Source organism: Uloborus diversus, chromosome 2 (assembly GCF_026930045.1).
Source record: "Uloborus diversus isolate 005 chromosome 2, Udiv.v.3.1, whole genome shotgun sequence".
Lineage (NCBI taxonomy): Eukaryota > Metazoa > Arthropoda > Arachnida > Araneae > Uloboridae > Uloborus > Uloborus diversus.
In genome coordinates this window covers 147,455,550-147,469,023 of record NC_072732.1, presented here as the reverse complement: position 1 = coordinate 147,469,023, position 13,474 = coordinate 147,455,550, and the positions used below count along the sequence as shown (strand labels likewise).

At 29.7% G+C, this 13,474-nt stretch overlaps 1 protein-coding gene across 1 annotated transcript in view; it reads left to right on the top strand.

The window, feature by feature from the left end:
* Positions 1-13,474, top strand: part of LOC129216592 (teneurin-m-like) — a 254,259-nt gene that overhangs the window by 141,077 nt on the left and 99,708 nt on the right. The window contains exons 11-12 of the mRNA XM_054850806.1: positions 2,763-2,970; positions 6,450-6,476. Coding sequence (XP_054706781.1) covers positions 2,763-2,970; positions 6,450-6,476 — 235 coding nt within the window. The remainder of the gene's footprint in view (positions 1-2,762; positions 2,971-6,449; positions 6,477-13,474) is intronic.

Here is a 13,474-nt window from a genome sequence, read left to right as displayed (position 1 = left end):
AAATCATTAATGCTTAAAACACTTATAATTAAGCTTTTAATTTAAATTATTTATTACTATTTGTTTAAATGAATTTAATAAATGGTAGTTTATTGACTGCCAGAAAATGTATATCTTCTCATGGTCACGCAGCAAGTTTCTCGGAATACTGACGATTTTGCGAATCGGTGGTTGGCAAAGAATTGGTAAGGAATTCCACAGAGGAACTTTATCCCACCCCCCCTGCCTCGATTCATGACAGCTTTCATGTAGACCTGAAGTTACAAACAAACTAGTTAGGTTTTGTCAACTGTTCTGGAACTGAAACCGTTTTTTCTTTTAATCTATGCTCCTCAAAACTGCCACATTTTATTGAATTCTGTTATTTATCGATTTTTTTTTTTTTTGCCGATTTCATTGTTATCGCGTGCAAGTATGCCTTCATAAAACAATTTATTTCTACAAGTGATATTTTCCATTAGAATGAATTCATGCTTGAAGAAAGTGCTTGTCATGCTAATAATGTATGTAGCATCTTATTTCAAGACAGTCATATTTTGCTACTGAAAGAACTGTTAATAGCTCACATTTTACTCATTAAAAACCAACCCAGGTGTAAAATGAAACTTATACCAACTCATCAATTAAACTCATTTGGATGTAGCAATACTTTAATACCAGTCTAACATGGCAACGACTAATGCTAAAGGCAAGTCTGCCAGCTGTCTTTGGCATTAGTCACTGCCTTTGAAATGAAAATAGTGGTTTTGTGTCTTTTCTTTGTTATCTTTTTTCCTTTTATTACTGCTGTCATACATCAAGAGCACACTTAAGAAGTTATTTTATTTAAATGTTGATTAAATTATCTTTAAAATATCGCGTAACTAATTGGTACCACTCTTAATCAAGCGCTGTTTCAAACAATCAAATATCTTTAGAGTTTTACATTGTTAACACGAAACATAAAGATGTTTCTAGCTTAAAAAGAATCGTACGCATTTGCTTACATAGCTATTATTCCATCCACTAAGCAACTAGCAAAAATACTGAAAATTCGCGCAATTGTTTCTGCAAATGATAATGTTTTGCGAAGTTATGAGTGTAATTTCACAATAGCACAACTTTTGAAAGACGATTGCTTTTTTCATCTTGTATGAAATACACTGTTAACAAGACTCATATTCGTTGGAGAATAAAGGAAAGTTAATCTATCTAAGTATTAATATTGTTTTTTAACATTTAAAAGCAATTTAAAGCTCTTTTTTTTTTCTTAACTTACTAAATAAAGCATAAAATGGGGAAGATCCAACGTTTTTAAACCCTGTTTCTTATTTCTTAACGATAAAAGATTGCACATTTAGATCAGTTATTAGGTAGTAGGATGGATGTATTTAGGATGTTGAAGATCCTTGCTTTGGATTTCGAAATGAACAAAGTGTTTTCTTAAAAATAATAATTTTTATTTGGAATACCTATTTATATAAGTATGCAGTTTTAGTTGTCTTCATTATTTTTTTTTAAATGAAGAAGGGGGGGGGGATTTAGTAAGATTTGTATCAAACAAACCAATAAGTGCATGATCTGTTCCTCTCTAAAATATATAATCATTAAAATCAATCGGTCCGTAACGCATAACCAGATCGAGTCATATAGCCCTACAGTTCAAAGTCTTTTTCATTAGCATTGAGCTTTAACACTTAAAGAACCACGGACCCGTTCCCTAAATTCAAAACTTATTTATGGACAATTAGGTACAAATAGTTCATAAATACTTTTTTTCTGTTATTAAGGCATCATATTCTTAATATAAGCAAAAATTAATGGTAATAAGTTATTCCCTAAAACACGTACTGATATTTTCTTTTATAACAGCACAAATATCAATAAACATACTTTAGGATTATTCTTTCTCTCTCTCTCTCTCTCTCGCTTTTTCTTTTGTAATTTAATGATATTTAAAGACTTGTTGATGCAATACTGAAATTTAGTATTGTTTTTGGACGACAACAGCCCGTTAGTAATTTTTCTTCTAAAACGTCTTTATCTTTAACAACTCGCAAAGCGAAAACAATATACGTAAAAATAGTCAATGAATTTTATAGAATCAAAAATCCATTGGTAAGCAAAATCCCCACAGCTTATATACAAGCTCACAAACAGTTACCACTGACAGAGTTCAAATGTAATATTTCAATTTTGTAGTAAGTTACCGCCCTAAAGCCATGGCTAAGGCAGAAATACTTAAAATACACCTCCAGCTCAGTTATTCCATCCGAGAACTGAAGTTTCGTGCTCTTTAGCAGTCATCAGCCCGGAATAGGAATCACATGAGCTGGAGGCGAAAAATCTCTTAAGGGAGCCAAGAGAGCCAAACAAACTGGTAGCTAATGCAGAATTAGTAAACCAGATGAGCGACCGCCATCTAACATCCAGCTAACCGCCATCGAAAACCATCTTTTGGTTTGCTAATTCTGCATTAGCCACCAGTTTGTTTGGCTCTCTTGGCTCATTTCAAGAGATTTTTCGTCTCCAGCTCATGTGATTCCTATTCCGGGCTGCTGAGTGCTAAAAAGCACGAAAAATGCAGTTTTCGGATGGAATAACTGAGCTGGGAGTATATTTTGTGTAATATTTCAATGTTTGGAGACGGGGTAACGCCACACAGAAGTTGCGTAAGTCAGAACGCTTTTTTTCTATTAAACAAGACTCAACATACAAACAAAGAAGAATTGAACAATTTAAACGGTTGCCACGATTGATAAAAATCTTCGTTTTTCTTTCAGACGGACTCATAGACTGCGCAGACAGCGAATGCTGCATTAAAGATGTATGCAAGGACAGTCTAATGTGTCTTTCCGCTCCTGATCCTCTTGATATATTGCTACGTAAGCAACCTCCCGCGGTGACAGCATCTTTTTATCAAAAAATGAAGTTTTTGATAGAAGAAGACAGCGTGCAAAGCTACGCTCATAGAGATGAATATTCGGAAAGGTAAGTCTTAAAGAAACTGATGACGGTGGTAAATACTTTTTCGTGTGTGATGTTCTCATAATTATTTTTGACATTTCATATTTATTTCACGGAAAAAATACAAATGCTATTTAAAAAATTGTATTTGAATATTTGTATTTTGCACTGATATCTTTCCAAGAGTACGTCTGCCAATTTGTATCATCACTTTCAAATGTAATAATTTAAAATGACACTTCGAGAAAAAAAAAGAGATTTCGAAAACGAAAGAAATTTTATATTCCTGTTTGAAAGTATATCCGAAGAAATGAGTTGTATTTGATGCACTATATCTTGAGAAATAAGCAATAGCGTTTGAAAGTAATATGTTTAGTTTTCTAGACAGACGTTGAAAAACTTCAGTTTATACTCTAATGAACCAGTCACTTTATTATAAACAGAAAAATTCGACTAACCTCTTCTGTTGTTATTATATGCATTACATAAAACTCTTTCAAGGAAGCATAACACTTAATTTAAGAAACTTTTTTGAAGAAATTGTTTTTTTTTTCATTAGTAAAAAAAATCTTTAGGAAAACAAACACAACTTATTTTTATACTATCCCGCAAAACAAAGAAATCCCTAAACGCTGTAAAGATTTTTCATTTCCTACTTACAGAAATGCTTCATCACTTAAATAGATTTTTTATTGCATTTTTTTAATGCAAAATATTTTATCATTTTTTTTTTTTTTTTTACAAAGAATGATTCCTTAATCAATCTTTTTTTCTCTTCCTTATGTTAATATGAAACATATTCCGTAAGATATGTGCCCGACAAACAATGTCCGCAAAATACCTTCATGCAATTGTAGTGGACTTTTTTTTCAGATTTCAGTTCTCAATCGTTGAAATGAAAATTCTAACAGCTGCGTTAAAATGAACAAACTTGCTAGACATTGCAGACCAGGGTTTTACGTTTATAAGGGGAAAAATCTTTTCAATGAAAAAAAGGAAGTTAAAATGCTTGTCACACCCGATTGGTCATTAAATATGCTTAAACGTTATAAATATTATACACAAAAAAAGTAGTCTTATACAGAAGTTCATACTTATCATCATGTCATGGAAATCAATTTTTACTCTCAATAGCCATCCCGAAGTAACTAATACTTTTAACTATAATGATCTCAAAAATTGTTTTTTTTTTTTTTTTTTTTTTTTTTTTTTTTGTATTATACATATAATTATATTTTTAAAATTATTTTCTATAACCCCATTCAAAGTCTTTGCTTTTTATCAACATTCATCATTATGGATTGGGACCATTGGAGTTTTATATTTCTCTCTTATACCTGCATATATCAGTCCAAGTTATTCATCTAGCCAGGTTCGATTAAAACGCTTTCTTAAAAGATAAATATTAAAAGTATAATTGCAATATTATTAATAAAACATTATTTTCTTAGCTTATCATAAGCGAATTTCCTTGCAGTCCTAATTGATGAACAAAGTAGAGCAACATAATTTAATCTCATTTTTAAGAAAGATTTGCAGTCTTTACAATTTTCTGTCAAGTTCGTCGCATCATTAATAACAGTAGACGCATTGTCAGAATTGCACGGTTATAGATGAAATTCTCCAACGTTATGTTAAAGGTGACATTTATTTAGTTGGGTATTCTAAATAAAGATGTAGCTGCTTCGGAAAATTTGTCAGAGACTAAGCATAAAACTTCATTACTGCAAGATTAATATTGAGATTTTAGTGTGAAATACTTGAGAATCAGTGAATTAAAATACTTTGTGTTAACATGAGGATCATTTTCTTCGAACTATTTCTTAGATTCAAAAAGTAAAAATAATTGTCCTAATAATCTAAATTTTCAGTGAAAACGGATTACACAAATGAAAAAGAAACATCGTTTTACTTCATTTCTTTTATTAGCTTTTATTTTTTTTAATTCACAACTTACTAAATGAAACTTCACTTTTTAATCTTTAGAGCTTTTCCCCTTTTTGTTCTACATTTGTATAAGTACGTACATAATTGTTTTTTTTTCCTCTCTTTTATGTTTTTTAAATTTGCACATGGTTCGGGAAGGTTTTCGTTGCATTAGTTTTAAAACGCCTTTTTATTTTTATTTCCACAAAAAAAGGTTAGCAAATTTGTATTTCCAAATAGCTTTTTCACTGTAATAGAAGGATTGTTTGGTAAAATCAAGTAATATTTCAATAATGCAATGCTACAATATAAAAATTGCTACAATATATAAAGTCTTCTAAAAGTCAAGAAATATAGAACATTTATATATTTCTTCAAAGTAGCAAACAGTACATTTCATATTTACATTTTATTTAGCTTTATTACGTTTTCATTTTCAAAATGATTAATTCATTTTACATTTTTTCAATCACTGTTTTCGTGTCCGTCTATGTTTCTTGTGCTGTTTGTGTATGTTGTCCTTTGTTCAAATATATATGTTCTCCCATGTGGTGTGTTGTCCTTTGTCACGTGATCACACGGAGTGTGCTGTCTTTGTGTTCCTGTAGTCCTCTGTTTTTATTATGTAAAACAAATTAATTGAATGACAATATATATATATTCATCCATATAACTTTTTTAGGTTGCTTGATATTGCAAATTTCAAAATGTATACACAGTTTATAATTTTATTCATTTTTATGCAATTTGACTATATCATTTTCTTAATGTGTCTTCATATGTATTGGAATATTACATTCATTAATTTTCGTTACGGCCGTTTAAAACGGCTGCTTTTATCAAAACAAAAGCTTTGCTTATATCTGGAGAGAGTTTTTTTTTTTTTTTTTGTACTGACTCATGATCATGTAACTTTTTAAACAAATTTAAGATCAGAAAAATTGCCTATTTTTTATATTCGTACTGAATTAAGTTAATAATAAAATATGACTTTAGCGTTTTCTAATAATGATTTTCATTTTTCGCTGTGACAAAAATTACCTTTTTTTTTGAAATAAGATAGGAAAATGAATTTTTCAATTACATTACCCTTTTTTTAAAAGAAAAATACAATATAAGATGATAAAATTAAATATTCTTAGCAATGCAGAACATTTTTCAGTGGCATTCCAATTTAAAGAAGGTAACTGTGGATTTTTTCCCACAAGAAGAAGAATACTAAGATCTGGTTAAAATTCTTTACAGCTCTTTAGTAACCGTAATTTTTGCATTTCAAGATAATTATGCATTTTTTCACATTTATTAGCATATACTGCTGCTTCGCATAGGATATTTCTTACTTTATTCTTCTAGTTTTTTTTTTTTTTTTTTTGTAATGGATCTTTTTTTTAATATGTTTTTAAAAAACATATTTTGAGTTTAATTTCACCTAACACATTATCCTTGTTTGTTCCATATATTTTAAAATGAAAGTTTATTTCACTTAAAACTATAGGTGTTTCAATTTTATTGTATGTTATTGCTCTGTTAGAGCTAAATGTTTATACAACTTTTTGCTCCTGCTTATTCCAATGCAGCCAATTCTGGACAGCCTTTGCAAAAAGGTGCGTATTTTCATGTTACATAAGCATTATCTGTAAAATGATATGAATTTATGTATGTGTATTTTTTGCAATATATTTATAAGTTTTAGTAGGCAGTCCAAATATTTGAGCAACATTATATTACTTAAAGGGAAAATACTTTATAATACAGTTACTTTTATTTAAGTTCCACATATATGAATACTAGATCTCATCTACACTAATAGTTTTTTTTTTTATATTCTTGCACAATTATTGATATGACATGAACAATAAAAATTGAACAATAAATAATTTAAAATGTATGTTTTCATTTTAATGCTATACATTGTAAACAGAAACACGTGATATAATTGACTCATAGCAGTGTTAATATCCTTATTTTTTTCGAATAAAATGAATAATGTGAGTGCATGATAACATGCTAAATTAGAATTTTGAATACAATGTTTTTTACAAGTATTAAAGAAAAATAAAACACAAGAATGTATTTATTCTTAATATTAAGTTATTTAAAAAGCTGCATAAACGTAACTTTTACAAAACTTATAAAAATCGTTTTCTTAGCAGTAAACTAGTCTTTAATAATTAAAGCTTTGGAAGGAAGAGTTTTTATATTTGCAGTAAATTAAATCTTAAAGGAAACACATTCTTCTTTAATAACAATACAGTACAACCCCTCCTAACGGACACCCCTCAAATGTGAACACCCCCCTTACGCGGAAAAATTTTAATTTCCCGATTCCAAGGGAAATAACATTATTAAACTCCTGTCCTGCGGACATTTCTATTCCGGACAAAAACATTTGTCCCGTTAGTGTGTGCATTAAAGGATTTTTATTGTATATGTAAAAACTCCGATCTAACTTACATCTTTAAAGCATTTTTACACATTTTTTAGTTTTTTTCCTAGTAGTTTTAGTTTATTTCCGAAAATGTAAACTTTTTAATAAAAAAAAAAATCATAAAACCGAAACAAAATACAACATATTCTTCGTTGAGTAAAATATTGACAATCACACCGTATAATTTTCAAATAGCGTCACACGTGCTATTTTTTCTTCTTGTTACAAAAATTAAACGTTCGTTTTTTCTATTATAATCAAACGTTTAGTTTATATTTGGACTGCTCAGAACTTAATGCTTGTAAAACTTTTCACTGCTCTATTTCCTCTCCTACTTTCTGTCATTTTCACCTTTGTTTAATTTTTTAATTTTATTTTTGTCTATGTGTGGTCCTATCCTTTTTATTTCACTATAAAAAAAATTTCTGTGATTCGGCTCAAAATAGCTGAAAATCTCCGTGTGATGCCTATTTTTTAGTTATTTTTTTTTTATGTTTCTCTGTAAATACATGTAAACTTTTTATTAGAAAAAGTACTTGAACACATAGTTTCATTTTCATCAAATTCATCAGATGTGTCATAAATATTAAATTCTTTTGTTAACTGAACTTTTTATAGATTGATACATTGCTATTGTTTTCGAGTTTCTTTTTATCTCCAATGTAACAATAAACATTTTGAAGCCTAGTCGTAACCAAAATAGGACAAATTTTTTATAAAAAGTACACTCATTATTTTTTTCGTAGTTGAGTAAAGTGGGGCACATACCATTAATGACCTTGGAAAGCAAAGAAAGCTTCAATCTGCGGATCGTCATTGACTAGCAATAGCGTGAGACTAATCTTCGACGTGCTATTTAAAAGCGCCAAATTAGGATTGTAAATGCGTAAAATGAGCGTCGCATCTGATGTTGAACCCTTGTTGCGATAAATCGCAGTTTATAGTGCTTATGTATTTAGAAGGTTTCAGCATACAATGACAGCGCTTGAATGACACCACTGGATTGTAGAACAGCAAAGGGAAAGCAATATTTACACATTATTACAGTTGAGCAGTACTCTCTCATTGACTAAATTTTTCGCTAAGGGTACCTCATGCGCTTTCCCAATCCCTTTCATATTTAAAACGAGCTGATGTGTGCCTCACATGACTTCCTTTTACTCCAATATAATGACATTTCCCCATTAATGGCAATTTTATTGTGATTCAATTATTTACTCTCTAAATATCATCAACAGTAGCCAAATTGAAACAGGTTTAAAAAATAAAAATCGCAAAATTTGTCGCCAAGTTGACAAAAAATTTCTTCGACCAAAATGGCGATATATCGCCAAGTGTCCGCCACATTGTAACACCACTTGAGTTTACATCGAAATTAAAAATGATTTCCCCCACAAAGGGGCAAAAGACCTCCTTAAAAACACCCGAATGCAGCAAAAAGGAAACGAGCACAACTAAACCCCACTAGGAGTCTACGTACCAAATTTCAAGTTTCTAGGACTTACCGTTCTCGAGTTATGCGACATACATACGCACATACGTACATACAGACGTCACGAGAAAACTCGTTGTAACTAACTCGAGAATCGTCAAAATGGATATCTCGCGTGTCTATACGTTCTTAGGCACTTATCTACGTGTGGTCGAGTCGAAAAAAAAAGAACTCAACATTCATTCGGGGGTGAGCAAATGATGGAATTTAAGGTCGATTTTTGAGTGAATTTTTTTCGCGAATACAATACTTCCTTTTTTGTAAAAGGAAGTAAAAACGATACGGTATTTCAAAACGTGTGCTATGGTTCGTGGCTGGTAAGGTAATTTAGCTACACCATGTTCCAAAAATATAGAAACAAGCGTAAACTAAAATGCACAGTCAAACTGAGAACGGGGCAGTTGTTTAACGGGTGTGAAATCATAAGTACTTTTATTTCAAATATCCCTGCTGTCATTTTTCTTTAATCCAGCATTTAGATAAGAAATGGATCAGGTTGACAATGGTTAGGTAATGGATCAAGTAAACAATGGTTGAGACATTTCTATATGTATAAAAATAAACATTTCGCAAAACACGTTATCGTTAATTTATAAGAAAAAGCATCACATGTTGAATGCATTAAACAAAAAATATGGCTTTTCCTAAATATAGTTAAGTTTTAATGTATAAATTATATTTAAGGTACTCTGTTACAAATGTCCAGAGCTAATTACGTTTATATTACCTATAATGACTTTAAACTCGCGATTTTTCAAATTCAACCCATAATACTTTTTCTAATAAAAAAACTCTAACTTGTGTTTCACGTAATGTTTTTCATTATACACATATTTTAAAAAAATCCCCCAACTCATATTTTTACCGTGAATTTGATTTCACGATTTTGACAATTTTTTTCTTGGTACAGGTTATTCTAAAATGTCATAAAGCATAACATGCTTTTGTGCATCTCCCCTTTTGTTATTACGACGGACATCAAATGAATGTAGAGAAAAACTTATGACTTTTCCACGTTTACTGATGCACGTGCGTGTAAGAATTACTCTGCGAAATATTCCCCTTACACGTAACCATTCTCGTCATTTGTTACAGTATTCATTATTTAAGACATAACCGATAAAATGATTCCTTGTGATGAATTTCTTTTATCCAGCTTTGAAAAGTTGAGTAATCCTTTGGGATTTTTTAAGCATAAGGCTAAAATGTATCGGATTTTTTTTTTCTTTTTTTTTTCCTAATATTAGTTTATTTTTCATTTTTTTAAATGTCTTCAACATTCAAAATTTTTAGATAAACATGATCACAAAAAGAAAATAAAAACACTTACAAGCACAAATTACTTATAGGAAACAATTTATAGAGTATACATTGTCTGTACTCATTTACCAGACAAATTCCACTGGTTCTGCTCCGAAAGTTGTGTTGAACGACTACATTAATCAAGAAAATATTCAAGTAGGAGAAAGGGCCCAGTTGAAAGGACCAGTACATTATTTAGTTTTACAAGAGTTCAAAATGTTATACTGTACATTGAAAATTATTTTCTAATCAAAATTAAATTGAAGCTCTTTAAACTGTTTTTATGATTGATCCTAATATCAATTTTCACGCCATGTAATAAGCAGACTTTCAGAAAAATATACCTAAAAAAAGAAAGACCCATGGAATAAAATCTTGAAAGAGTGATATCATGTTTGATCAACAAATATATTTCTATTAGGAATGATTTTAAACGATTAAGAACTTTGTAGGCTATTGAGAAACCTACTAGAAAAGTAGTTGCTAAATGTGCATTAAGTTTGAATCTTTGAACGTGAATCACACTGTTATACGCATGCCAAATGATGAACTTAAATTTTCATATTCTAAATAGTTTTACATCTATATACATTATAAAGCTTTTAAAAATCTATATTATACACTTAAGTAATGGCTGAGAGCAAAATAATTTTAGTCAACTTAAAAGATTTGTTTTCAAAACAATTTTTTGTCAGAAAAAGTGAAAATGTTTTTTTAAAGATCAAAATTCTATGTATACTTTTCAAACAAATAATACTAATAATAATGATAATGACATTGTAACTCATATAATAATGATTCAAATCATTGTTAAATTTCATAATTAGTTAAAAATTGATATTCAGTAAATTAACGCCCATTAGCCTGGGGTAATACAAGAAATACACCGCCAGCTCAGTCATTTCCAGCAGAGGACTGTAGTTTCGTGCTTATTAGCACTCATCAGCCCGGCATAGGAAAGTGACTGAGCTGGAAATGGAAAACCTCTTAAGGAAGCCAAGAGTGCCAAACAAACTGGTAGCTAAATATTTAGCAAACGCAGTTTGCTAAATATTTAGCGTCAAATATTTAGCAAACTACGTGTAGTTAAATACTTATTTTTGTTAGCAAACAAATATTGCGTACGTCAGTAGTCAGTACTTACTGCATGCAACTACTATATATGAACCACGTTAAACTCCAAAGATAAGCCCAAATAAATCTTGGATTGCTGTTAAGAGTAGTAATTCATGAATAGTTCCAAGCAAATTTTGTTTACGATTTGGTCTTAAAGTTGATTTATCATCCATGCGAGAAACATAACTTTATTCGGATATTTATGAAATGCAGCACGTCTTGAAGGATCAACGCTGATACGTCTAAATATGTACACGTACACAGTTTTCCTTAGATTTTTTCCCCATTTTTAAAAGCTAGTAAATTGGTTAACTAATTTTGTATTTTATCTCAAAAAATAGTGCAATAAAAAATATTCCTTAGTTTGTAGTAACTAAAATTAAGTACAAAATAACAATTTTAAAATATAGAAAAATGATACATATTTTTTGCTTCGTTTTAACTCCTACTGATTTGGACAACTAATTAGAAATAAATTGAAGTAAAGTATACTGAACCATTTTTAAATCTTTGCAATAATGTATGCATGATTCATTACCTCACACAATTTATTTTACGCATTTCAATATTCAAACTCAAAAAACTCAAATTTTAACAGTTTTAAAAATAGCTTATTTCATGAAAAAAACTTGTATTTATTGTTTCGAAGTGTGTTTAAAAGGTATAACCTTTAAGTTTTTAAACCAAAAGAAGGAAAAGAAAATTGTATAAAAAGAAACAAACATGAAAAGCCACCAAAAAGAAAATTAGTTTCGCCTTTTCACGAATAAACAATGAATGAGAAAACTCTCCATCCCCAATAATTAATTCATAGACATAGCAATTTAATTTTAATGAAATTGCTTCCGAAACCGTATGCCAGCATATAAATATTTCGAATTTCTATTCTCGTCACTCTTCCAATTGTAAAGGCAGCTGCAACAATTCTCATATATTTACTATGCTTTAGTCTAGTGAAGAGGTTTCAAATTAATTTTCTTCTGCTTCGCTTCATTTGTGCTGATTGTCTTCACAAATGTGCAAACATGATAAAGGTTTTTCTTTTCTATTTGCTTATTTAAAGCATTTTCTAACTATTACTGAATGCATTTCACCATTTCGTTTCTTAGTAAGGAAATTAAAATATTTTTTTTATCCTTTCAAATAAATAATAACATTGCTTACTCTTCATATTTTCCGTTATTATGTATTCTGCAGACACACAATAATGTTTAGTTAAGAAATATGTTTATCTAAGGAAGAGAATAACAAAGTGTTTATGAAACCACATGTGTGAGAAAACGTTGGTACTTTTAGTTTTGAAGGAAAAACTGCAGTTTGCTTTAACAGTTTCATTAATTCCATTTTAAAGAGTGCTTTTTCATAAAAACCTAAATTAATTTTCTGGTGATAGTCATTCCAACAATGATAACATAACTAGGTTTTAAATTTGTAATTCATTTAAAATGTTTGCAAGTCTAACCTGATTTGAATATTTGATTCTGAAGTTTAAAATTTATTTCTGCATTAAAAAAAACCGTTTAATTTTATGCCTGTGCTTGACCTTTTGTAATAATTTTGTAAAAAATACATGAACTGCAATACAGCATTGATGTTCTCTATGACAATAAAGCAAACTGTAAGCTTCAAAATACAAGTAATCCTAGAGAAGCACTATCAAACTTGCATTTATTATGTAAGAAGTAATTTATTCACATTTTTCAAAATGAATTCACCCTATGTATCTGCTTTGATGTTCCGTTATGTCAGTGAATAAAAGCATAAGCTTTGGATAGCAAGTTATCGGAGGGAAAAAATAATAGATTTATCCTTCCTAATTAGCTAATTCCTTTTAAAAATCACAGAATTAGTTCATATTCGTGCCCTTATAGCACTCATAAGTATCGGTAACTATATTTTTTCATATCATGCTACTAAAAAAAGATATAACACAAGTAATCCAGAAAAAAGAAATGCATAATGAGTATCAGATCTCTTATTCCCCAATAACTTGTTTATTAGCATTTGACATATCTCAAACATAAACAAACAACACTATGACATCGTCGCTGACTTTTATTTTTATACGTGAATGAAAGAGTAAACTTCTGTAAAAACATAATCTGTGTGAGGAAATATCGAGTTTATCTTTCCCCAAAAATTATTTCATAGATTTATAGCGGTATTCTCTCTCTTAGTAATTCTCTCTCTTCACTCATAAATATTTTGCAATGATTTTTCTTGATCAATAAATATAAATGACTTTATTGATATTATGTTCCAAG